Source organism: Mytilus californianus, unplaced genomic scaffold (genome assembly GCF_021869535.1).
Source record: "Mytilus californianus isolate M0D057914Y unplaced genomic scaffold, xbMytCali1.0.p SCAF_1, whole genome shotgun sequence".
Lineage (NCBI taxonomy): Eukaryota > Metazoa > Mollusca > Bivalvia > Mytilida > Mytilidae > Mytilus > Mytilus californianus.
Genome location: NW_026262581.1, coordinates 122,962,233 through 122,988,736, shown reverse-complemented (window position 1 = coordinate 122,988,736; position 26,504 = coordinate 122,962,233). Strand labels below are relative to the sequence as shown.

The 26,504-nt window shown below is 32.3% G+C and overlaps 2 protein-coding genes across 6 annotated transcripts in view; both read right to left on the bottom strand.

The window, feature by feature from the left end:
- The window catches only part of LOC127712345 (ELAV-like protein 1), a 32,659-nt gene extending 6,441 nt beyond the window's left edge, over positions 1 to 26,218 (bottom strand). The window contains exons 1-6 of one of the 5 annotated variants that reach the window (XM_052218751.1): positions 25,941 to 26,218; positions 14,095 to 14,187; positions 8,278 to 8,491; positions 7,219 to 7,346; positions 3,105 to 3,258; positions 355 to 589 (exon numbers count right to left, since the gene is read on the bottom strand). In XM_052218751.1, the coding sequence (XP_052074711.1) occupies positions 355 to 589; positions 3,105 to 3,258; positions 7,219 to 7,346; positions 8,278 to 8,491; positions 14,095 to 14,139 (776 nt within the window). In that variant the 5' untranslated portion in view covers positions 14,140 to 14,187; positions 25,941 to 26,218. Of the gene's footprint in view, positions 1 to 354; positions 590 to 2,813; positions 2,968 to 3,104; positions 3,259 to 7,218; positions 7,347 to 8,277; positions 8,492 to 14,094; positions 14,188 to 14,309; positions 14,476 to 25,940 lie in introns of those variants that run through there. The other 4 variants (XM_052218725.1, XM_052218742.1, XM_052218718.1 and 1 more) reach the window with 4 other exon arrangements.
- LOC127712605 (ankyrin repeat domain-containing protein 29-like) overlaps positions 1 to 26,504 on the bottom strand; it is a 262,060-nt gene that overhangs the window by 108,882 nt on the left and 126,674 nt on the right. The window lies entirely within an intron of this gene.

Below are 26,504 nucleotides of genomic sequence, written 5' to 3'. Positions count from 1 at the left end.
TTTGCTGCATCTGTCAAGCAGTACAAAATGATTAAATACTAACAAACAGAATTGGGATAACTGTTCTAAAAATAAACCAAGAAGCTGTTAAAATGACAGCAAACCAGGTTTATATTAAAGATTATTACTAAATATTACATTTATTAGTGTCATTGTTGCAGCAATGAATTACTATAACTCATGAACGACAAATGTGAAAATCGTCAATATCAAACTTGACCTACACTTTGTCATCTGTATTGAAGCCTAAATGTTTGAGCCATTGGCTAGAGAAACCTTGCTAATCCCAATCTCACTGTCTGCTTCTAAACTGTTAATGTCTTTTAAGGTAGATGTGCAAAATAAAATGCTTACCTGAACCTGCTTGATGGATGGTGTATGGGACCAAGAAGTCTTCTAGTCTGAGGAAGGTATGGAGCTAATGTCAGTGGAGCTAAAACAGCATTCTTATTGGAGCTTGGGGAATTGGCAAACTTCACAGTAATGGGTTCCGTTGCTGCTTCAGGAATGGTTCCATTTAACTTCTGGATGGCTCTCTCTGCCTCAATCCTCTGGTCAAATCGTATAAATCCTACACCTTTTGACAAACCTGTTAACAAAGTATATTTGTTAAACCAAGTTAAAGCTTGCACTTCCTTCAGTGATTTTAACTTACTTTGGAAGGTTAATGATTCATTAATGCACGATTCAGTTTATTTAATAAGCCATGAAAAATTGAATTGCTCTATTAAATTCAACTACCATGCTTGTGCAAGTATGTGTTGCAAAACAGCAATCTTTATACCATAATTAACCATATCTTTAAAAATATTTTTCACTAAACTACAATAATCAGATCCTATCTTGTGATATTTTTTTGAAGTATGGGGATAGAAGATTTATTTATTTTACTTTCAGATGTGTAAATGAATAATACAAGCTGGTTAAAATACAGAACCTGTGTTCACACTCCTTTGAAGTCCTTTCTACTTTCTGTTCTGGTCATTATTACATCTACCTATGAAATTTCAGCCTTCAAATCTAATTTTTGAAGGTGTGTATCATTACGACAAAACCAGAGAGTCCTGAAAGGTCTTTCAAACAGAAAGTAGAACGGAGCATTTTCAGATCCCTGCAAGAGAAGCATGAACACAGGATCTATATTTCAAGAAGATTGATGAGAAACCGTTTCTATATCATAGATCGATCTATATGAAAAATAATCACATATTTATTTACCTTCAATATTGAAAATAATTAGACTCTTTACCTGCAAGACCTTGGGTGAGATTTTAATGAAATTCTTTTTACTTATAATATAAATGATCTACTCATGAAGTCCATTTAGTTAACCGAATATATATATATATATTACAGAACTAGATACAAAACACAAATTTTATTCCACTCACAAATTTTTCTGCAGAACTGAATGCATCATACTTTTTCATTAATTTCCAATTACTGCTATATTATGGTATTATTTTAAGTAAGATTGTAGCAATGGGATGACACTGGTGAAAAAAATTTAATCTCAATTTAATAATGATATCCTATTACATAGACGTATTCAATTGTATCCAACCATCTAAAACAAATATTGATAGCTTATTTGCAAATTACAAAACAAACGTCATTACCAGGGAATATCAATTTTAAATGAAAATCTATTTTATTGAAATACAAAGATAAAAGCTTGTTTGGTCTTATCAATAGTTTATAATGAAGAGAAGAGAATTTGAATAACGTGATCAGGCTGCCGTGCATTACATTTAAAGCAAATAATATCATTAGTTACTCAAAGACAAAAATCAATGAAAAATTGATTTGTGTGGATATAGTGGGTTGGGAGTATTGATTCAAAACCTGGGTTACAGCTAAGAAATTTTTGCATGGTACATGATGATATTGGTAAATTTTATGGCCTTTCAGCTTGCTTCAGATATGAACAAAATTATAAAAAAAAAACCTTTTGTGGTTTTAGTTGTCTGTATTTCAATGATTAAATCATTAAAACTGCAATGGATGTATGCCTCTTAATGTCTTTTCTTTGTTGTAATAAAAGCATTGATTTTATTGCATGCTCTAAAAGACAAAGTGTTTGAATAAAAACATATTTAAAGACAAGACAGATAAAACTGGGATGGAGGAATTAAATATTGGAAATTGGAAATGTTCTTGCAATTCACCATCTGGAAGCAAATAGAAATATTTCATTTCAGTCATGGATGGATTGTATCCATTTATGTCTTTTATGATTTTTCTGTTTTTGAATGTTTTGACTTTTTGCAAAGACTGTTCAAAGTTTGATTTAATAGTTGGTTTTTAATTTATTTTTCTCTCTTTCTTTAAATTTCACATCATAAACAGCAGCCAAATATTTCAAAGAAACAGATTGAACATTTAACAGAATTATTATACTTTCAAATACCCATCAAACAATTTCTCTTTCATTAATCCTCAAAACCTGATAATAATAAGAATTATAAGTGGCAAATGTCTGAAAAGATTTTTGATTAGTGAATCACATGTAAGTATGATGGAACTGAGCATGCTAATGGATATGGTATAAAAATTGAGATGATATGAGGCAAACTTGTAAGCCAAACAATATTGTTAATCAACTAAAACTCTGAAGAAAGGGAAATAAAAAAAACATAAATATAGATAAAATAACAATTTAAATTCAACAATTAAAAGTAACATTTAAAGAGAATCATAATAATTGATTAAACAGTAATAAGAAAAATAAACAGCCCTCGCAATTTGTCACAATAAACGTTTACATGCAAGCATCAAATAACAACATTGCCAAAACGTGACACGAGTCTGACCTGTTGTATTATCGTAAAGAATTCGAGAAGTTATGATTCTCCCACACTGGGAAAAATACAGTTCCAATTCATTCTGGGTCATATTCTTTGGCAGGTTGCAAATATAAAGGTTAGCACCCTTAATACTCTCGCTACTTGGTCGTGCGAGGGAAACCTAAGTAAAAACAGGACGAAGAATGAATAAAAATCAAAATCAAATTAAAATCATACAAATTAAACCTAGTAGACTAATTCCCTCCCTCTGAAACTCTTTGGACCCTTTTTTCTGTGCAACCCTCATTTTTTCTGTACCTGTATTTTGGTCATATAGTATTCTTGATGTAATGATTTCACCACAATCGGAGAACATTTGCTCCAAGTCCAACTGTGTCAAGGACTTGGGTAGGCCTGATATATACAGGTTAGCCCCTTTAATACTTTCACAGCTGGGTCGGGCTACAGAAACCTGAAAATAATAAACAAAACATGAACGTGGAAAAAACAGCAACTGAAAAAGAAAAAAGAATTGAAAATACTGATGTAAAACAAAGGCAAACATAGAACTAAATACAATTAGAGGATAAACAAGGCAAAATCCAATAAATATTCAAGCTGCTGTCCTCCATTAAGTTGTAGTAAAGTTGGACAAGGATGGATCAATAGATGGGATCCTGTCTCCAGAGACAACAGCACAGTTAATTAAGATCATCTGATCTGCTTTTTTCTTCCTTTCTGTATAATCAATACATGCAGGATGTAAGTTGCTCTCCCATGAATGTATTACAAAACCTACCACCAAGATTTTACTGAAAATGTACTATCAAAAAACTAATTGTGACTCCCAGTTATATAATAACTAAATGTGTACATATGTCATGACTGCCCTTGCCTGCAAACAATTAAATATGCCCACAGCTGTTATCCAGAGTAAAACTTTATATTCTCCACTTTGAAAAACTACTGCTCTTACAACACATCTTAGTTTCTGAAGTTCACCAAAAAGCACTGGAACAAGATTTGTAAGTCATACAGCTTAACACTGAAAGTCTCCTCCTCCCCTTCCCCAAAAAAAAGAAAGAAAAAGAAGCAAACAAACAAAAACAAATTTCCCTTATGTCATAAAAACAAGGGAGACAATACAAAAGAAGGTAGATAGGAAAACATATATTTGAATCTGTAACTCCTCACTTTGGCTAAATTAGCTTATATTTAGGTAAAACCAAAAGTGGAGTAATGGATTTAAGAAGGATGAAAGGTAATTTGTAAAACATATGCACAACTCAGAATAATTCTTTTGGATTACGTGCTTTCATGTCATCTACATATAACAATTTCAAGACTTCAGTTTTGATAATTATCGAACTTAAATGGTACAGTTCAGTCAGCTTGCTTTAATTAAAATAAAGTCAATGCTATTCAATGCAATTCATGATCCAAAGACATCATTCTGATTTCCACTCCAAAATCAATTATCCTATACTGTTTTACTGCTAAATTATTATAGTTTGCCTTATCTATTTAAAGGAAAAGCAATCAACTTGTCTCCTTGGTTTTATTTTACTAGTATCTTTACAGACTTACAAAATATATGGCCATTATGGAAAAACAGTGCTATTGCATATCTAACCTGAACTTTAAAAACAGATAAAAAAATCCCTCTATTGTGGTATGAACAAAGCACATAATTTCAAGCTATTATGTGATTTTTATGAAGAAGGCCCTTTCCAAGATTTCAGCCTTTTTTATTACTTTCTGCATCATTCAAAGTATCTGAAGTAATGAAATAAGACATATTGTAAGACATGTTAGAGCCCCCTAAAAAAACTATCCATGACAACTCTGAATTTCAAAGTTTAAAATCTGTTTTACTGTTCGACTACAAATATCCCTATGACTGGTTAGATGGAATTTTCATCAAGGATTTACAGCTGAACCTATCGGTACTCTTGAGACATTTATATTCTATACAAACAAAGCAATATCACTCACAGCTGTAGAACAAAAAGGCTGATCTAAATTCATAACTTTAACAGTGCAATGAACTAATCAAGCAACTGATACCTTCCAATCATTCTTATTTCTTTTTAAATAAAGCATTATCATCATCATTGCTCTTAAAGGAAACAAAATTTTATTTAAGTTATCAAAGTGCTATTGAAAAAAGCACCTAGTAAAATCTTATGTCATTATTTTCATGTAAATTCTTAGATTTTGTTGTTTTATATATGATGTGCATTTTCAAACTAGTATTTTTAGATATCATCAGATACTCCTATAAAAAAAATTTATGTGAATACAAAGGGTTTTGATGAGGACATATTCCCAATGGAAATAATCATTATCTAGAATGAATCTTTCCCCTGTATTAATCAGCCGTCTTCTTGTACATTCAAAGATTTAGTCTGCACTAATACATAAGCCTTGATTGATAGGGAAAAGTCTTTATGTAAGCATACTTTAAGTTTTTAGAATATCCAGTACATGAAATACATTCGTTGTTTTGATATACTTGATCAACAGATCATCCCCCAAACAGAAAAAAAAAGGTGCAAACCAGTGAGAAACTAAGGTTTCTAGAACTAAATTCTGCTGTGTAATTGCTGTTCTAAGATATGTAAGTGTGTCTAATTTAATACTGCTCAAATCATTTATAATATACCACAATAATAAAATAAACTAAAAAAGAAAATCATAAACCAAAATAAAAATATAATTAAAGAAATGAAAATAAAGCCAGAATAAAAATTAGGAAGATGGGAATCTGGTCTGTTCGATTGGTGCACTCTGTTATTCCACTGTGATATTACATCATACAATTAAGTCATTATGCATCAAGCCAATTTGCACACAATTTAATGCAGGAATTGGACTATATACCACTAATTAGAGAATGGTAGAGATATCATATTCAGGCTGCAGTTCATTAGTAAATACTGATTTAATGCATACACCAGTCAGATCATAAACATGCAGTTGAAAAAAAATAATTTTCTCCTTGTTTGATCTCACATACTTTATCTTTGATATAAAAAATTTCATAAAAATTGCTGACAGTTCAAAGATTGCTTGTGGGTTATGGAACCATATGGGTTTTATTTTCACCATAAAAACAAATTATTTCCTACTGTTGTCATTAAATCTATTTCTGGATATAAAACTATACATGTAGTAAGGAGTAGAAAATAGCACACCAAACTTCTATTCAATAAAAAGGAGACAATATTAGACATTTTATGACTGTCAGACAATAGTAAGTTAATTACATATTAAAGAACATATGTCATTAGTTACAGATCAATCTATATGCTACACAAATAATAATTTAGAGAACCTCTCGAGATTTGTACAAAACAACAGAAAAAATATTAATATTCGTCTCCATGGAAACAAGAAACAAGACTGAGCTTAGTATAATATCTTCCAATTGATACTGTAATGGTGGAGATTTCCATTATTTGATTACATTTTCTTATAGCCTTCAAGATTACGTTTAGTATCATAAAGATAGCATATACATTACTTTCCATTCTCTTTTATTATTCTCATTATTTTCTTTAGTATAAAACAAACATACATCTTTAATAAAAGAAAGATTTTCCCTGAAAGTTAAATCAATTACTTACAAGTTAAAATTTTCCTTAGTATTAAATGTTTTATCAATACATTAACTTCAATGTACACTAAAAAAAAGTTTAAAAACATTAAGATGGATACTTGCTGAATTTGATTAAATTAAACAATAAGTTATGGTGAATCTATCATGTGATTGATTTTTTCTACATCTCATTGTTTTTGACACATCTGTCACCCTTACAGCACAAAAAAAAATATATGGGAAATTCAGAACTATAGATTTGCTGTCTTTCATGTGTAACATATGGTGTACATTACTTTGTTATTTTTCTTATTAATGTGATGAAATATCTTGTAACATGTTTCAGTAACGATTGAGATATGTAATATAACTTTGTGACTGAACAGAAAATAATGCAATTCAATGATTCAAGGATAGTAAAGTATTCTGAGTCATAATTGTATCAAGTTTTTACAGGATTTCAAAATTTTAAAAAAAATACTGAATGGTTCTTCCTATAAATAAACCTCTGCTCAATCTTGTTTCTACTGTCAGATTGCTGAATGAAGTTCAAAATACCAAACAAAGGTTTTACTATGTATGCATAAAGCTTCTATAATAGTTCAGGCTAAAACCCCAACTCTAAAGGCAGGCAAATTCAGAATGATTGTTGGCTAAAACTATGAAAACTTTTTCAAAATTTTATCTAAAGCAGTGATTTACTAATCGTCTACCTCTGCATAAAATGAAGAAATGAAGATAAAAAGTAAATATTTGATAGAACTTTGAGAAAAAAAAACTGAATATGCCGAAGGTGTTAGTAGGTAATCATTCAAACCATCATCCCCCTACCTTAATGGTTTTATTCTGAAGTCTCAGACCATTGAGTGTGTGAATGGCCTTCTCTGCATCCCTAGCTAACTTGTAATTAACAAATCCATAGCCCAGACTTTGACCTGAAATCAAAGATTTAACGTCCCCTGAAATTGTAGAACAATAAAGTCAGTATACATAAGAAAAGTAAAACAAAGCAGGGAAGAGGAAAAAAGAAAATAACAATTCCTTATATGGCATAGTCTGTCATTACTTGGTATTTGTCACTTTATTTTTGTTGCTCATAATGAACATTTACTGTTCTTTAATCTCATTTCATGAAATGCTTTTAAGAATTAATTGCCTCTATTTGTAGTTTTATTGCTGTTGACAGAAGCACCTTTTGTATGTGTGTGCACTAAAAATGCTTTCACCACTCTATAAAACCGCAAAAAAATGAGTATTCAATTCTTAAAATTACATATGTTTTATATGCTTAAAGACTTGGAGCACTGCACACCAATAAAGTGTGTATATTTTCAAAATGAATATTTTATGGTTCCTTACATGTATGTGTACAGGGAGCTTCCAAAAGGTTTTTTTCTGTAAAAAAATAACAATTCAAATATAATATTTTACTTTTATCAATAATTGAAAATTGCAAAAATTAAATGCACATGTTGCAGTTTAAAGCAGTTTAAAAACAGTAAATGTTCTTTTGAAAATGTCTTAGAAGTTAGTAAGACAATATTAACTAAGTCTGTAAAAATATGCCAAGATTTGTTATTTTCTTAAGATGTCCAATGAATCCTAAGGCTGTCTGTCCACTGTAGGTATATCAAAAAACTAAGGTTTTACATGAATACTTATTATCTATCAAAAATGAATCAGATCATTTACAAAATTATAAAGTAAAAACAGAATGCTTTCAAAATAAAATATAAAAGTCTAAAACTTGAAAGAACATTTTAACACTAAAAAATGTGTATAATAAGAAATAACTGCTCCTCAGAAGTATAAATTGTGTTGATTGACTGTTGGAAGTTAAATGCTTTACATTCAGCAGGTAATAAAACAGATAAATTGTAATTAACTTACCAGTTGGTTTGTCACGGATAAGTTTACAACTCTCCACCTCTCCTATACTAGAGAACAATGCCCTGATCTCTTCTTGAGTCATGGTTTGTGGTAAGTAATTGACTATGAGGTTTGTCTTGCTACAGTTCTCATCTCCCTGTGATTCAATTGATGCTGGTGATGTGGTTCCATTTTGTGTCTGAGGTGGCTGCACAAGGGGAATAGCATGTTCCATCTGTAAATATATGTTACATGAATACACTCCGCTTATAATTGATTTACAATTTTTATGATTTGAACTAGGTTCTAAAAAAAAGGGAAGGAAAAATACAGTCATGCTGACAATATGTACATGTATGAGAAACACACATGTAAAAAAGTGAAGTCAATGACTGTATGAATTCTTTCAATTCCAGACTACATATATTCCTGTTTGCAAACTACCTATTAACAAAGACCATATAAAAGATATCCTTCTTAAATTCAGTAGTAGTAATAAGCTTGAAAACAAAATACTTAAAAATAAATAAAAAGCAGCACACACAAACTAACAGCCCATTCCCCTTTCATATTGATGTCAAAATCCATGTTGCTATTGGAAACCCCAAAATATAATTTGGATCAAATTTAAGGTGTACAATGCCATTAGATACTGAAGATTCTTTGAAACTCACAATGTCTCATTGATATGCATTCCTTGTTTAGAGGGAGTTGCAGATGATACAATCGGTGTGAATAATCAAAAGGTTAATGATCAGTTTTACTTTTAAATTGTCTCACATGAGTGTAAAGAGTGAGGTGTTATACTACATGTCATACCAATTGTCTCACATGAGTGTAAAGAGTGGGGTGTTATACTACATGTCGTACCAATTGTCTCACATGAGTGTAAAGAGTGAGGTGTTATACTACATGTCATACCAATTGTCTCACATGAGTGTAAAGAGTGAGGTGTTATACTACATGTCATACCAATTGTCTCACATGAGTGTAAAGAGTGAGGTGTTATACTACATGTCATACCAATTGTCTCACATGAGTGTAAAGAGTGAGGTGTTATACTACATGTCATACCAAAGAGGATTCAACTGAATCTTTTTTTACAAAACCTTGGCTTTTTTATATTAAAGCTAACATGCAATTGTACTTTGGAAGCATTTTGGCAAATTTCTTTGATACCTGATAGTAAAAAAATAAAATATTGAATCTGAATCTAGTAAAGATTGTTTATAATATGGAAATGAAAGTATACTGACAGACAGTCATTACATAATACATGCATTTCTGAAATAACGGGTATGCAGATAAAGTCTGTAGCCATATGATAGAAGATCATTCCTCAAATAACATGTATTGGATAAAGTCTGTTGGAGAGCCATAAGATAGAAGATAATCCTGTTATCTGTAACACCATAAAGCACTTAACTGACATGTTTGTACCATTATCACTTTCACACCATTATAAGAGGTGCTAAAACCTAAATGCCCATCGCCCATTGCCTTAGTTTTTGTAATTCATTCATTGCTACTTGACATCATGGGTGTATTATTGACTGCAAGACACAAGAATCTTCCATCAGTCAATAAATCAATTCAGCAGTAGACTATGTGTAAATATATGTAGTTTCTATGCACTTTCCAGGACTTTTCAAAAAAGTTTATGGACATTGTTAGAAAAATGAAACATCCAGATTAACTGCTGAATTAAATAAGGTAAACAAGAAAAATAAAAACTTAGTATGTTACTATCAATTTACAACTGCATACAAAAAAACATTTCCATATATTACCAATAATGAAAAATTCAAAGCCCAATTCCTAAATAAAATAGGTAAATGTCAATGGCATATCAGACATCAGGATAAAAAATTATTTCTCCAAGTTTTAATGGGTTTTCCTATATTTGTATTTCTAGAAGCAATCACAAACATAAATATTTACCAAGAAAGTTGTTTATGTATTATTATTATCATAATTTAATATATCTCCTTTTTTTTTTGTCATTTCCTTTTCACAAACACATCCCTTTAAATACTGTTAACGGGACATATTTATTAGTTTAATTTTTTCAAGAAGTTTTGTTACGAAATAGACACCTTTTTAAATGAAAACACAAAATATAAAATTAATACTACTTCCGGAGAAATAAGACAGCGCAAAAAATTTTCCAGTATTAATCAACAGTTATTTTTTACACCTTCAATTGTATTTACTTATAGTTTTGTAAATTCTCTTTACACTATTGCTAATTAACCTAAAGTTGTGTCTGAGAGTAAATATTTAAATGCATTATTCTGGCAGTTAGTAATTATCCCCTGCATCTAAAATAATGTACAGAATACCATGTTTCTAAGGAAAAAAAGTAAAGTATGCTCAACTATTCTGTAATTACACAACCATGCTTTACAAATTAACCAAGATTTCTTGTAAATTTTTTTAACATGAAATTATAGGAAGATTCCACTTGAGGCCTCCTCATCATTAATGTACATTATCACAGACAGTGTGGTATCAGATGATTATCAGCTATATTCTACAGTAATGATAACACTTATCAACTGTGTAACAAATATATATACAGATGGTCAAGAAGTGATGACTGATTATACCAAAACATAAGTATCATATTTAGATAAGGGGTTTGATTGGGTCAAAACAGTTCTTAGAAACAATCTGGCATGTCTAATGATTGTCTATACTTATTTCAGTATTTGGCAAAAACTGTGTATCTCATTATGTCTGTATCTTTTTCAAATCACAGAGCAAAAATATAATAATATAATACATCTAGTACAGCCAATTACCAGGGCAAACTAGTTACATAACAACCAAGACAGAAGGATTCCACATGGCAAACATAGTGTTAAATCAATTGGGGAACCTTCAAAATGTTTCATTTCTTCAAAAATAAGGCCTTAATTTATAAGAGATTTATAAAGGCAAACAATATAGAAATATTCAAACCAAATTTGAATTTTTTGATATTCAATGAATGAGTAATCTCCTCTTATTTCACCTTGTTGCCTTATGTACATTCAGTTACCATTACATAGTTCTGTCATTGCCCTGGAGATTGTTAATGTAAAACATGAAAGCCCTACTGAAAAGTCATTATATTTCTAAATTCTGGTTATGTTAGACTATTTATTGATGGAGTATAAAGGAATGTATATAGCATGTTTTAGTGATTATATTTCTAAATTCTGGTTATGTTATAATAATACTAAGAGTTTCTATTGATGGAGTATTACGAAATATATAGCATATAGCATGTTTCATCATAATAACAAATATATAATTGAATTATAAAACATGGGGAGAAATGTGTCTATTTAGGGTAAAATTTACTTTATAAATAGTAGGTTAGGTAGAGGTAAAAGAGTTTTATTTCTCAAACCTATTTTATATAGACTGTATAAAATATAGGGGAACTTGAACTGTACTTGGCCAAAAATTAAGATCAAATGAGTGTAGTTAAGGAAAGTCTCGTCTTTGGATCTAGGTACAAAATATTAGCAGTTTAATAGAAGTCTTATAGCTCAAGTCTTCCAAAGAAAAAAAATCAAGCAAACAAAGGATTCCCCAAAATATTTTCAATGTGATCAGATTATGAGTTAAGATTACGAGAATCACTGGTGACTAGCTGCCTTGTAGTTTATTAAGCTTTACCATGTTTCTCCTGCTTTTATAAAAGAGTGAGACTCCCAGAATGTCTTAAATCATAATAATGATCACTGGTATACATGTATGTAAAACATTTATTTACTAGTGGGCATCGAAAACAATTTCCCTGGAGATGAAGAAATTATGTGTCTGCATTGAAGTTTCAAAAATATGTGTCTGAATTGATGTATAAAATTTATCTTTCAAATCTTCAAAAAATCTATTGGTACCCTGGTAGATCAATATAATAGAGCTGTAATTGGAAAGCCCCACCTAAAACCTTTAAGTTTACACAAGATAACATTAATTCATATCTATCTATTTTCGAAAATATCTTCCCTAAAAATCAAGGAAATGTGGAAATGATATTATGTTTCTATAGAGATAGAGAATTCTAGCATCCGATCAGCATGATATGATTTGGCAGATGTTTATTTCATGTTTGAAAACATTCTTTCTCTTGATTTTCTAATATCTCACACTTTATAACCGTTGTTATTGAGGAATGCATATAAATATGCACTATGCTGACAATGCATTCATATATTCTGATGCCTCTTGTTTAAAACTTGCAAATGCAATCATATACCAGTATATTATTTATTCAACATGAATTGGGAAATCACCATTAAAGCACACAAACATCAATCATATTCATTTTTTAAATTTTATCAATTAATAAAAAATTGTAATGGATGGCTCATTGAAGGTATAGAAAGGGAGACCTTACAAATTTACAAATGTTTTACATCCAAAATTTACCTTTTCCTCATCTATCTCACCCACTTTCTTTCGCTTAAGTTTTGAAGTATGATTTATGTATGCTGTATCCTCAGTGAAATGTGCTTTTATGTTTGAAGACAAAGCAATATGAAGGCACTTTAACCAGATGACACTGCAACTGAAAGACAGTTACACAGAGGACACTTTTTACAATAGAAAGGGCACTGTACACCAGACAAACATCTGAATTAATAGAGGAATCCTTAATTTGATCCAGAGTTCATAGTGTTTATTTTCTTACACCAAATAACCTAATGAGAAAAATGGCTCTGAATTTCTAATCCAAATTGGAATTATCCCCAAGTGAAAACAGAGAGAGTATAACAAATTTGTACTAAACTTCAATGCAGGGGCTGATCCAGACATTTTTAAAAGGGGGGTTCCAACCATATGTCCCCATTCAAAAGCATTGATCATCAAAAAAAATAAACAGGGGGTTCTAACCCCAGGAACCCCCCCCCCCCCCCCCCCCGGATCCACCACTGCAATGTAAATTAAACGAAATCTATGTCCACATATACATGCTTCTTTAGAGGAGCATATCTGCATATGATCCCCATATAGGAAATTCATTCATTGTGAGCCCCGTCTTTCTCATGCTATAAAGACATCCCTATCTGTGGATTAAAATTATAAGTAACTACTCTTTTTTTCAGAATAACCAACATGACCAAAACATTAATATGTCCTGGGATAATTATAGTATTAACAGTCCCAGATATGTCTTAATTTCTTATGATCTAATACATAACAAAAATTAAATTATTATTCAAACATGACTCATAATTATCCCAGTGTATGAACTAATTACTGAGAAATTCCAATTACCCTATTCTCATCACTATATATATATATCTTTATTCTCATCACCAAAATGAACTTGGTCATAAACCGTCATATACACAAGCCGAATTACTGAATGTGTTGATGATGAAGAATAACAATTATAACTGACATAAAATGTATGAACATATGTATTTCTCTTGTAGAATCACACATAAAATAGCAATTAAGTCTGGTTTACATAGGACATATGTCCTAGCCTATACTTGCTTACAATAATGACCAGATGTAATAACTGATTGGTGCTAATCAAATATGATTTAAATTATCAATAACTGACCACCAAAATTCTTAAATAATTTCCCTCTATTAAATGGATCAATTGATTTGATACATCCCATTGATGCACAATTTAACATTAAATAATTTACTATTATGGCCTTCGTGAACTTCTAATTAACTTTAAAATTATAACCTAACAAACTATTTTATATTTATACAGTTAAAATAATAAATCAGTTCATTCAGTACATGTATTGTAAATTTATAAAAATACACACATCGGTATATATGCTAGTCTACTTTATTTAATAAATAACGTGTTCTTACAATTTTCTGTTGCTGCTGTAGAGTCATCATATTGAAGGAAATCATGTTGGTCGTCTTTGTTCTTGTCGTTGATGGTTCTTCTAATTTCAGAATCTTAAAATGGAAGAAAAAAATCAATATGCATACCAAATATTTTAATTGAGAAAACTAAAAATGCGATCAATAATTACTAGAAATAGTCTACTATAAATCTAAATATATCTTTTGATGCTTACCTGCATTTGAGATAAAAACTGTCACAAACAAGTAAAAAATAAACTTAAAATTGAACCAAACAAAAGAAAAACGTAAACTGCTACACACAAAGCTGTTATATTCCAACGTTTGTGCTCCGTGTAACGGTAGAACAACAGATTGTGACCCCCGAGTAAATATTTGCATCGAATTATCGCCACCTCCAGCTGTCATATTCTAACCAATCAGAGCAATCGTAACTACAATGGCACGTGCCGCTTCATTACAGTTCATTCAGTAGCCAAAGAAAATAGAACTTGCATTATTTATTCTCATAAGAGTAGAAAAATCGATGTTCGTCGCTAAATTGTCGATATTTATTCAATTTCTTACATTAAATATGTTCGTTACTGGATTCAGCGAGAAATGTATAATTTGTTTACCTAATAACAGATCGACACAAGTCACAAAAGGATTTTCGATTTTCTAAAAAAGAACAGATGTTATTCTTTTGTCTGTTGGTATATTTACACACAATTCTTGGTAAACACCTCAGGTAATTGTCAAATAATGAAAAGACAAAAATAAGCCAAAATCCGACAAAAGGGCTGACACAGTTTAGAAAGACAAGAGAAACGGAATTTTAGTTTGGTGATGCACTTGAAGTAAGGACAAATCAGCTAAACTACGAATAAACTTTTTCATTTTTGATAGCGATATAATATTTTCATAAGTTTTATGCATGGTTTAGAAAGGCCTCAATTGCACCCAACAAATTGCTTTCATGCGCAGCGAAGCGAAAACTATTTGGCATAATTTGCTTCAATATTTTTCCAACTGTTTTAAAGCATCATTTTGACAATGGTATTATTTTCATAGCAATACTAGAAAAACTATATATATTTATGAAAGGCGTTTTAGGGCTAGGGGAAAATACTACGCATGTACGTGTGTGGATACAACTTAGACTTGGAAGACAAGTGATTTCAAAAAGTCAATCTGATTAAAATTCTGATCTATAATATTAACTCGCGTGCTCGTATATAAGAGGATAACGAAATCAGAGATCTATATTTTAATTAGATTGTCAAAAAGTGACCCCTCAAGATGTTTCCTTGCAACAGTACATCTTCAAAATGAAATATGTATGATACCTCTCCACTGACAGATGGGTTCACATAGTTAGTCTAGAAGTGATGTAATTGGAAAATTTATTTACTTAAACTGCCCAAAAAAAAGTGGGTTGAGGCTTTCAGTCCGCGTTTTCTCTATAATTTATGGAATTAATCCAATTTTAACTTACCTGTGAATTTATAAGACCTTGTTTGAGAGATGTATCCTTACAATAACCATAAGACAGAATCTTTGAAACCATTGTTAGTTATAAATTGAAAAACTTGAAATAAAAGTAAAGTTATTCATGAATCATCCCGCAGGCCTAGGAGCTTCTTCACGAATTTGGCAATGCTCATGGCCATTTAAGTACTTCGTCGACATATTATAGTTGATTGAACAATATTATGCTCTGATTCATACTATAGTTTCATTTTCAAGTGTTTAGAAATATGGCAATGTGGTCGACATCTGAGAGAAGTTGGAAATAAATGTGCCCCCATGTACATTTTTGGCTTATGCCAGTTTATGCCCGTACAAGCCCCGACGAAAGGACAATATCTATCTAAAATTTTTAACATTTTAGAATTACCCTTTTCTTCGTTGTCTTAAAGTTGCAACTGACTGTTCTGAGTTCCTTGATTATGATATAATTACTGTCCTACTGAGACACATGATTTATGTCTATACTTTCCTATCATTTTGATGTTGGCTTTGAGCATTCCAAATGCAGGTAAATCCAGATATCGAACTTATAAAAAAATCGAAAACAATTTAAACAATTTGATTTAATGTACCCACTCTTTTGATTGATCCTTTTTCAGACTGGATAAGTATTGGTTGAAGAATTATCTTATTTTATATTGCCAACTGAGAAAATAAATTTCGTGTTCCAAAAGTAATGGACAGAACAGAATTTTTTGTCTTAAACAAAATTGCATTTATAATATAAATTTCGAGTACAGTTCATTTTCATAGTCGGTAAAAGGGAAACATTCAGTATAATCAATGAACGAAAGGCCTGATTTACTACCGCTGATTCGACACACGTCCATGGTAGTCAATGATTCGACAGTGACATAGTTTAATAAATTCTAGTTGCTTTATAAATTTAGTAATTTAATACACAAAGTTGAAACTAGAGTGTAAATTAATCTGGCAAAGTGAAAGAATTTTTCACTATATTTTCAATAATACATGTATTCTTTTTTATTATTATTTTTTATGGTAAATATAACGATTTTTGATCTGAAATAAAAAAAAAAAAAACATTACTATTTTACATCTTTCACTTGCAAAAGTTTATTTTCATATTTTGATAAAAAGTTGCACTTGGTTTCATATCGAGTTTTTACTCATACCATTTATTATTATTTCGTTAGGAAAAATATAGTGTTTCCAGCCTCCCTACCTACCCGAATTTTCATGTCACCGTTAAAGTGCAGAACAAGTTCCTTCATAATATAGAAGTCCATATAAAATATAAAAAAAAAAATATAGAATAATTTTACCTATGACCTGTACTATATTTTTTTCTATCAGGAGACAGGAAACAAGTGTAAATTTTTGGCCGTATCCCACAAATGGAAATTAAAAGGAGGACATTATAGAACAGTTTAACACAGCGCTGTACATGTTCAGTCTTTCCAAAATCAGGAGCTTGTAACATTCATTTTCTACGGTACGACACTCTACGCAAACTTTCAAAACAGACAATCGTGCATGAAATGCAGGTCAAGGCGATATTCCGATTTATACCTGCATGTACCTAAACACATGCTTGAGGCGTCCCTCCCCTTTTTGGAGCTACATAATTATATGGTTAATGCATTGTATTTTTGCAAGTCTCACTCTTAACGTTGTCTTGTTGGTGGGCCACCCCTTTTTCAAAATCCTGGATCCGCATCTGATTTGTTTCAATTCATATTTTTTAATAACATTACATGTATGTTTCATTATAATACGTTATTTTGATTGGCTAACAGCAATCTCGCGTCATTCTGAAAATTAACCTTCATTTCAAAATGAAATGTAACATTCATGATGACATGAGCTTCCACAATAAAGTGCACAGGTAAAAAAAGAAAACTTGATAGAAATCGTGTTTTCATGATCCTAGCAAAAACAAATGTAATTATAAGTATTGAATGCTTCTTTTAGTAATTTTATAGGGTTGTAAAAGCGTCGACCGTGCACACATTTATACAAAATGTACTTCGGTCAACGCTTTTACACCCCAATAAGTTTACAAAAAGAAGCATTCAATTCTTAAATAAAATGTCAGTGCACGGCATAAGTGTATTTCAAAAAGAGAGTCGTCATCTACCTGGGTTTTGACCATCACGATTTAAGTCCCATATGATTAAGACACTGATGGTCTCGAAAAAAATGCCTATCACTTCATAGTAAATGGCTTAAGTTAACCAACCCCTTCTTAAACAAAACTAAGATTTCCAAGTCCGTATTATGATGGAATTTTCGGTACCGCTTATATTTTCAAGGGCATAACTCGTTTGAAAATCATCGATTTGAACTGATTTTCAAATTAGTCTGCGATATTGCTGATGTAAATCTTTGATATCAATTTCATTGAATTTCAGTGAGAAACATTGGTACGAAAGCGCTCACGAGTTGATTTTTCCGATATTATTTACATTTCCAAGTAGCATAACTCCCTAAAAATGTCGATTACTTTGATTTTCGACCTCATCAGAGATATAGCTGCTGTAAACCTTTGAAATAAATTTTATTGAAATCTGATCAGAGCCGTATAACTTGTGTCAACATCCAAATTATTTATATTTCCAAGGAAATTACTCCCCTAAAAATTGTCGACCAGACCATAATTTCGAGTTAATAAAGGAACTGGTGTGGGAGACAATTCATGGAATGAAAATTTCCATTTCCCGGGGAAAGCAAAACATTACACAGAAAGTTAACATTGCAATCGGTAATATCCCGCCGGTAAAGTTCTTATAAAATAAACTAATTTGCCGCTCTTATTTTTTAAAATTTTAAAATACTTCCGATAGATCATTCTAAGCGTCGCAGAAATTTAGATAATCATATGCGATCCATGTCAAATTGATCCTTGAATTTTGGATATATCTATTTTTAACTTTCCATTTCTTTGTAGCAACATTCCAGCAGCGCCTGCATACGGAGTATATATCTCCCGTTGATACGATATTCCAGGGCTTGAATTGCCTATCATGATTTCCTTGATAGAGGGATGCTGCTCACAAGGAAGCTATTAAACCAAGAGGAAGTCGGAACAAGTGAAGTTGAAATCATCCCTTCGTAAATTTTACGGACGCCATCACGAGTTGGTTGACCGTTATGGAATATCCGTTTCACAGATGATAGCGGATATGTTCCAAATGTCGGAACACCAACCCCGTCCCCTTTTCCCGAATGTGACTTATAACCGGGTTTGTACTAACATGAGCAACACGACGGGTGCAACAATCATGTGGAGCAGGATCTGCTTACCCTTCCGGAGCACCTGAGATCACCCCCAGTTTTTGGTGGGGTTCGTGTTGCTCAGTCTTTAGTTTTCTATATGTTGTGTTTTGTGTATTATTGTTTGTTTGTCTTTTTCTTTTTTAGCCATGACATTGTCAGTTTATTTTCGACTTATGAGTTTGAATGTCCCTTTGGTATCTTTCGCCTCTCTTTTAAAGGTTATTAATATTACAATCTTTAAATATTGTCTTTATCGGTATAAACATTGATTTTGTATTTGATAAATTTAAGCATAACTAAATGTGTATTGTTATACAGAAGACTTATTGTCACTTATGATCAGTAAATCCTACATCCTGTTGATCAGTGCTTATGTTTTGGCATTGCACATGGTCATGCTTTTCTCAGACTGTTTATTGCGGCTTAAAATAAATCAGTTCGATGTGTGCTGCTTGATATTTTAGTCTGGGAACAAATGGTTTATTTATTGGTTGACATTGGCTTTGAACTAGCGCTCAGTATACCTGGATGTACTCTTAGATTGGTCCTTTGCGTTTTTTTCTTTTTGTTAAGTTTTTGTTGTATTGTGCCAATCTCACGAGTATAGCCATTTCAAACTGATTTTTACAGTTTGTTGTTATATTGTGCTGTTACACCACTGTCCCAGGTTAAGGGGGACTCGAGCGCCCAAAACATTATTAACCCCAAGAATTTCTTTATGGGTCAGTCCCAAGTCTGGAGCCTGTAATTCAGTGGTTGGCGTTGTCGGCGTTGGTTGCCGTCTTCCATATTTGAATTGCTTCACATTTTGTCCTGCCATTGCCAAGTTTTATAACTTTACGGTATGGGTTTTGGTCATTGTTATTGACCGCACCTATAGCTGTTTACGTTCTCGTTTATTGGATAGTTGTCTCATTGGCAATCATACCACATCTCCTTATTTTTATATATTCGGTGTATAACTAACTTTGAATCGACATTCCTTTGAAGTCCGTATTATAAATGACTACCTGTCCAGAACTTACCGCAAAACGGAGCATTAGCGTTACGTTTGTGTAAACTTTACTAGGTCAAATATTTTTTTACATACAGAGATACACGACTCCCAGTCATACACAAAGAAGATGACAACACATTAATGAGTAAAATACTATAGATCTATTAAAACATATAAAACTTTGCAAGGAAAACTCAAGTGTGAATAAAGATTCACCGACCAGAGAGAAAACTTCAATGTTAAAATAACACTTATTCATAAGTTACTGAGACATAAATAAAGGAAAAATGTAAGCAGAGTCATCACATGTAAGCCTTAAGTGCATTTTGAGGTGACCAAATGCTGAACAGCTTTGTACTTAAAAAATCCCCTTTTAAAAAACAATCATTATTTAAGAACACATCGTTCTTTATTTATTGAACATTTTAATTATTATCGAGTTCTTATAGTGAAAAACGTCGAAATTAGTCCTATTTACGTTAGTTACCAATAGTTCGTATGATCTCGCATTGTATACATAAACAAGAGTGCACACTGAGATATCAAGCCTTAGTAACTTTACTAATCATATGATTGAATTTAATGTTGAAACTGAAAGTTCAAGTTTTTATTACAGATATCACAAAAACTTAAAATTATCAAGAAATTATGAAAATAAGGTCAAGGTTATATGAACCCTGCAATATAGTGTACACCTTACAATCATCCATACAACCTATATAGTTTACCTATTACTTATAATATCGAAGAAACACGTCATCACGAAAACTATCATCGACCAATGAACCATGAAAATGGGGTCCAGGTCAGTGTATCGGAAACGTACACCTTACAAGCATAATACATAAACAAATCTAATTGAACTATTGCCAATAGTATTTGAGAAACGGAATTGAATTGACCAATGAACCAATGAAGACGAGGTCGAGGTCAAATGAGCCCTGTCAGAAGACATGTTGACCGACCAATCGTTCAATTCACCAAATAGAGTTGCTTATAGTATCTGAGAAATGAACCATGAAAAAGAGGTCAAGGTCATGATATCGATCAGTCGAACATGTGCACTTTACAATTATTTCTTACATCAACTTCTGCTTACAGTATCTGAGAAACTAGCCAAATAACGAAAACTTTACCTTGATCACCGATCCATGATGATATGAGGTCAAGGTCAGGTGAACTCTGTCTAACAGACAGATAGACCTTGCAAAGATCCCATATATACCAAATATATTATTCTATTACATCTAATAAGTCAGAAATCAGACGACAAAAACTATGTACTGTCTTTCGCAGTCACTGTCACTGAACCGTGAAAATTATGTCAAAGACAATGGCCATATGACGGACGGAAACTTCGTTACATAAGGCATCTATATACAAAGTATGAATCATCCAGGTCTTCTTCCTTCTGAAATAACCAGCATTATACAAATAGTTTACAACGTCGCCGGATTTAGCATTCATATGTCTCGCGTTCTGAGACTTTGCTTTTTAAAGTTTCAATTTATCTATTAAGATAATGATTTCAATATTAAAGGCAAAAACGCATAACGGTTAAATTCGTCCTTAAAGGGGGCAATAACTCCAATAAGTTCTTGTCCGACGATTTCGGTCATGTTAAGTTATTTGTAGATCTTCTGTCATGTTGATCATTTAAACCATTTCAAGCTTCACTCTTTCTATGATAGTTTTCACGATAATAGGCAAAAATGAAAAAGAGGGTCTAACTTGTCTTTTAGGTTAAGGACAATTAACTCCTATAAAAATTCGTCTGACAGTTTCAAAATAATAGACAAAACATTTATTTTACACCATGCTTTATTTTTATCCATGTCAGCAAAGTCGGAATTTTAAACAAGCTACCTAAATGCTGAGTGTTGCCACGTTTGGTTCCAGTTGGCCCAGTAGTTTCATAGAAGGTTTTTGACGACGGACCTTTCAAATTTGTCTGAGATATTGCTGATGTAAACCAAGGAAATGCATGCAGGAGGCTTACAATCAGTTGGTTTTCCTTATAAGTTATATAACCCAGGTGTATTATTGTCTAACATACCGGTATTCAATCGCGCTGAATTTTGCGAAACCTAGACATAAATTTCAGGCGTCGGCGTGATAGCACTTATAATGTTGATTTTCCATAATGTACAAAGAAAAGCCGCGTTGGATATTTTTTACTTTTCAAGATGAATAACTTTTGAAAAATATTTTATCGGCGTTGATTTTTGAACACGTCTGAGATATTGCTGATGTAAACTATTACAGTATAATTTCCATATCATCTACTTATCCATGGGACTAACTTACAAATTATCAACCTATCGGTGCTCATTTTTTATCTGTATTCTTCGACTTAAGGTTATTGATTTTCCAATGAAAATTTTCTAACTTTGTTCATACCCGTAGATTACGAAAAATTATTTCAAAGAATAGCAATTGCATCAGAAATGATACACGGCTGTAAACATTTGTAGATAACATATTAGCAAATGTGTTGAAGAATTCATATGATAAACAAAAGAATACAATAGTTGCTGACAATAAAGATACAGTATGAGTCAAGGAGGGACCATGTACGCCGGAAGAAATCACACGACCAAAAAATGATGGCAAAGATAACCACTGAGCACACAAGTTTTTAGTTTCGCAAATCTCCGACTAATCCAGTTGTAAAACTCTGCCAACGGCTATTACTTCAATACCAGGGAGTTGGTTGTCCCACGTGATCAGTTCACGGCACAAAAAGTCTATCATAAATGTAACCAGGATATATCAAATATCAAAAGTTGTTAAATAATGTAAGCAAACTGTACATTGAATGGATGTTTAACATGAGACAGTCCTGTTCCGTATGTGTATTTTTTTAAATTTTTGTAGACACATTTCGGAATAAAATATGTTTAGAATATGAAGGAACCTTGCTTTTACAGATACCAGTATATTTATTCAAAAGTGGATTTACCCCGGCCGAGGTTCGAACCAACTCCCGCAAAAGCTTTATGACGGTAACAGCATATATGAATTTGAAAAAACACGAACTTAAAATTGAGAATGGAAATGGGGAATATTTCAAAGAGACAACAACCCGACCAAAGAGCAGAAAACAGCCGAAGGCCACCAATGGTTCAATGTTTGCCATATTGGTTGGCTGGCGCTGCGATTAATGTTCGTTATCTTTTAGCTACTATAACTCACAATAAAAGCAAGACCGACAGTGTGATACCCTTATGAGTATAAGTCGATGTCGTTTCCTAAACACTCCCGTACTAAATATAATAGTAAACTGAAATAGAGTCAGACCATGCTGGGACTGACCAAATGGTATAAACTAGCAGTGCAAAAATCTTTCGCCGGATTCCAGCAAATAAATGCATTAAAAATCGTTTCTTACTGTTAAATCAATAAGTATAGTACTAAGTTTGAATTTGGTTAACAAGTTTTTCAGAAACTGAATAATTTGTTATATTGCTTCCCCAGACTCCACTTTCAGAACACAAACATTACAATTAGTTATCCAGAAAAGTTCCTAACCAAAAGTTGTAGCTTTTTATCTAAACAATTCCTTTTTTAATATTCTAATATTTTCGAATATTCCACAGAATCTCAAATAGATCAGTTGATTGATTTCCTATTTTCATATCCCATTTTTATGATTGGTCCCATTCTTTCGAGAATTCAGTAATTCGGTAATGCATAGTCACTGGGGTAACTGGTGTCAGTAAATGCAGCCACGAACATCCCAAGATGGCATTAGTGAAACATTATTTCAATAAATTAGCAACAATAAGCATTCATTCTTATAGGATTTGAAAAAAAATTATACGCGTATATCTAGAAAGGATGCAATAACGGAATGTATATCTAGTGCATGCAGAGGTTTCCATTAAGTAAAGAATTCAACCGTTAAAAAGTCGGTGACGATGTCCGTAAAGTAAATAATATATATATATATAGAACGTTGTTTTCAATTTAGACTTGTTTATATATATATATATATATATATTCAATAATGTCCAAGTTTTGTCTGTAACTGATTTTTTCAAAACTCGTTACTTATGCGTATGCAGACTGCTCGAAAAACCATTAAAAATTATCATTACAATGGGGGAAAATGTAGCTTAGGAAAATTGTACATTCCGAACAAATATCCCTTTAAAGGTCGACTGAAAAAATGCACGAATTTGAAAGTCATCTGAATAAAAGATAAGACAGTTATCATGATTGAACCCTAAAACATTAGAAGTCTAAATATTAATCATATCAGCAAGAACAGTAAGTCAAAGCCGTAGGTGCGACACATTAGCCGACAGCGTACAAGTATTTACTGCTTCTCACTAAAGACAGCGACTTTAACGTTACTCGATGTGTCGGTGACTGTACAAAACAGGAACATGAAATATACATATCTCATTAAGGTTGTCTTGTCCCGAAACATTCGTGTAATATTTGCCGTATGTCGGCCCTTCGTTTGGTTATATTAAATTCTGTCAGTTTATTTGACTCTCAGTTGCTCCTGTGTCCCTTAGCTGCGGAACCGTAGCTCATAGGTCCTTATGTAGGTCCGCAAATTGTCAAACAATATCATCTTAGCTGCGGAAACGTAGCTTATAGGTCTGCATGGTCCTTATGATATTTTTTGACAATTTGCGGACCATAGGTCCCATAGGTCCGCAAATTGTCGAAAAATATCATCTTAGCTGCGGATACGTAGCTCATAGGTCCTTATGTAGGTCCGCAAATTGTCAAAAAATACCATCTTAGCTGCGGAAACGTAGCTTATAGGTCTGCATGGTCCTTATGATATTTTTTGACAATTTGCGGACCATAGGTCCCATAGGTCCGCAAATTGTCAAAAAATATCATCTTAGCTGAGGATACGTAGTTCATAGGTCCTTATGCTATTTTTTGACCATATGTCCGCAAATTGTCAAAAACTATCATAAGGACCTACGACCTACGGTTCCGCAGCTACTGTGTTGTGTTCCTCTCCGTGAAAGCGCTACGTAATATTACGTGACATCTGAAATGTACGGGAAAATGAACGATCGTGAAAACAAGCCGCGGTCGTGCGCACGGAAATATAAACTATATATATGTATCATACGTTTCATGTGTGTTTTCTTTCTATCATAGAAATTACATTAGGCAAACGAAAAAAACAACAACTTGCAATTCTAGATTTTATGCATTTTTTACAATGACTATACGAAGTCCATTTTATGAACGAGATAACGTTGATCATGCTATAGCGGCAAACTGGTTTGTTTTTTTGATTATTTTCGGGGTAACACCTAAAATGACCGGAAGCAAATAAGATAGAATTCCTCCCCACTTATAAAATTACTATAGTCACGGCGTTTCTGTGACATTTTTACTGAGGCATCCCTTTGACGAGTTTGTATGATGTCTGGCCTTGATTGGCTTGAAACTCGGGTAACTGATATGGGTTGCCGCTGGGGTTCTGTTACCACAACCTTTTCATATAATTTAGATTTTTGAAATGTATACCTTTCATATATTGGGAGAATCACATTCCGGCATAATCGACGAAATATCACCTGTGCTCGAAGTTCAGATTCCTTATGAAGTTATGTAACGTTTACTTACGGCGAGACTTTCGGCTGTGAAAAACTTAAGGGCTTTTCATATTCATACTCTTAGTAAATTACTAATGGGAACTTTATTGACCTTATCATATATTTCTGATAGTTTTCCATACCTATTCACATATTTTCAAGCTGGAAAATGTGACCTATTCGAGTAATATTCCAGCGGCAACGACCTATCACCCTGTATGAAAGCCTATATTAATTGTGGTTCTCAGCAAAGAATTAAAATAACGTCATAATTATTTGGACTAGAATAGATAAAGTCCAGGCTGACAATATTGTATCACTAGCAGCTATTAAACCAACTTAAACTCAGCACCAGTGATTGCTCTACTCAATGACCATGTGTCGATAGACTCACCTGCAAAATTACTGAGTTTTGATTTACAAATTTTTGACCTATGCAGATTCATTGCTGATATATTTCAGTCATCATCATGACTGTCGACATTAATTTAACGAAGAGCAGTTTTTTTTACATTGCTTACCTGTCAAATAAAAAGATATCTTAATTCCGATGCTCAATACTTTCAACTGCAGACGAATATTCGAATGAACAGAGATAAATTCAGTGTTCAAAATAAAATCCAAATGAGGTTCTTGTAAACTGAATATTTAAAAATCGGACTAATTTAGTGTCTCCACTTAATAAAAATTACTAGTCAATTTTAAGAGACCACTTATGTAACAAATTAAACCATGAACTAAGAAAAATGCAGACCACTACGGAACCTAACCTTCAACCATCAGCGGAATGAAAACAAATGCAAGGATACACTCAGCATCAGTAATGTATGAAATACGTCAGAACCCCATCAACATATTCAATAAGTCTTTAAGTGTGGCCATAGGCTTAATTAACATTAACTATTTCAACAATTCTATTGATTTTTATAATTAAGGAAAGAAGTGAAACTACCGAGATTCATGGATTATTTTGACTTGCGTAAGATTATTGATATGAGAAAACATTCTCTCTCCACTGCAGACACATGTGTGGCGGGAAGGTTTACAAAATGTTAATTAAAGGGTTATTAGGAAAGCTTTTCCGT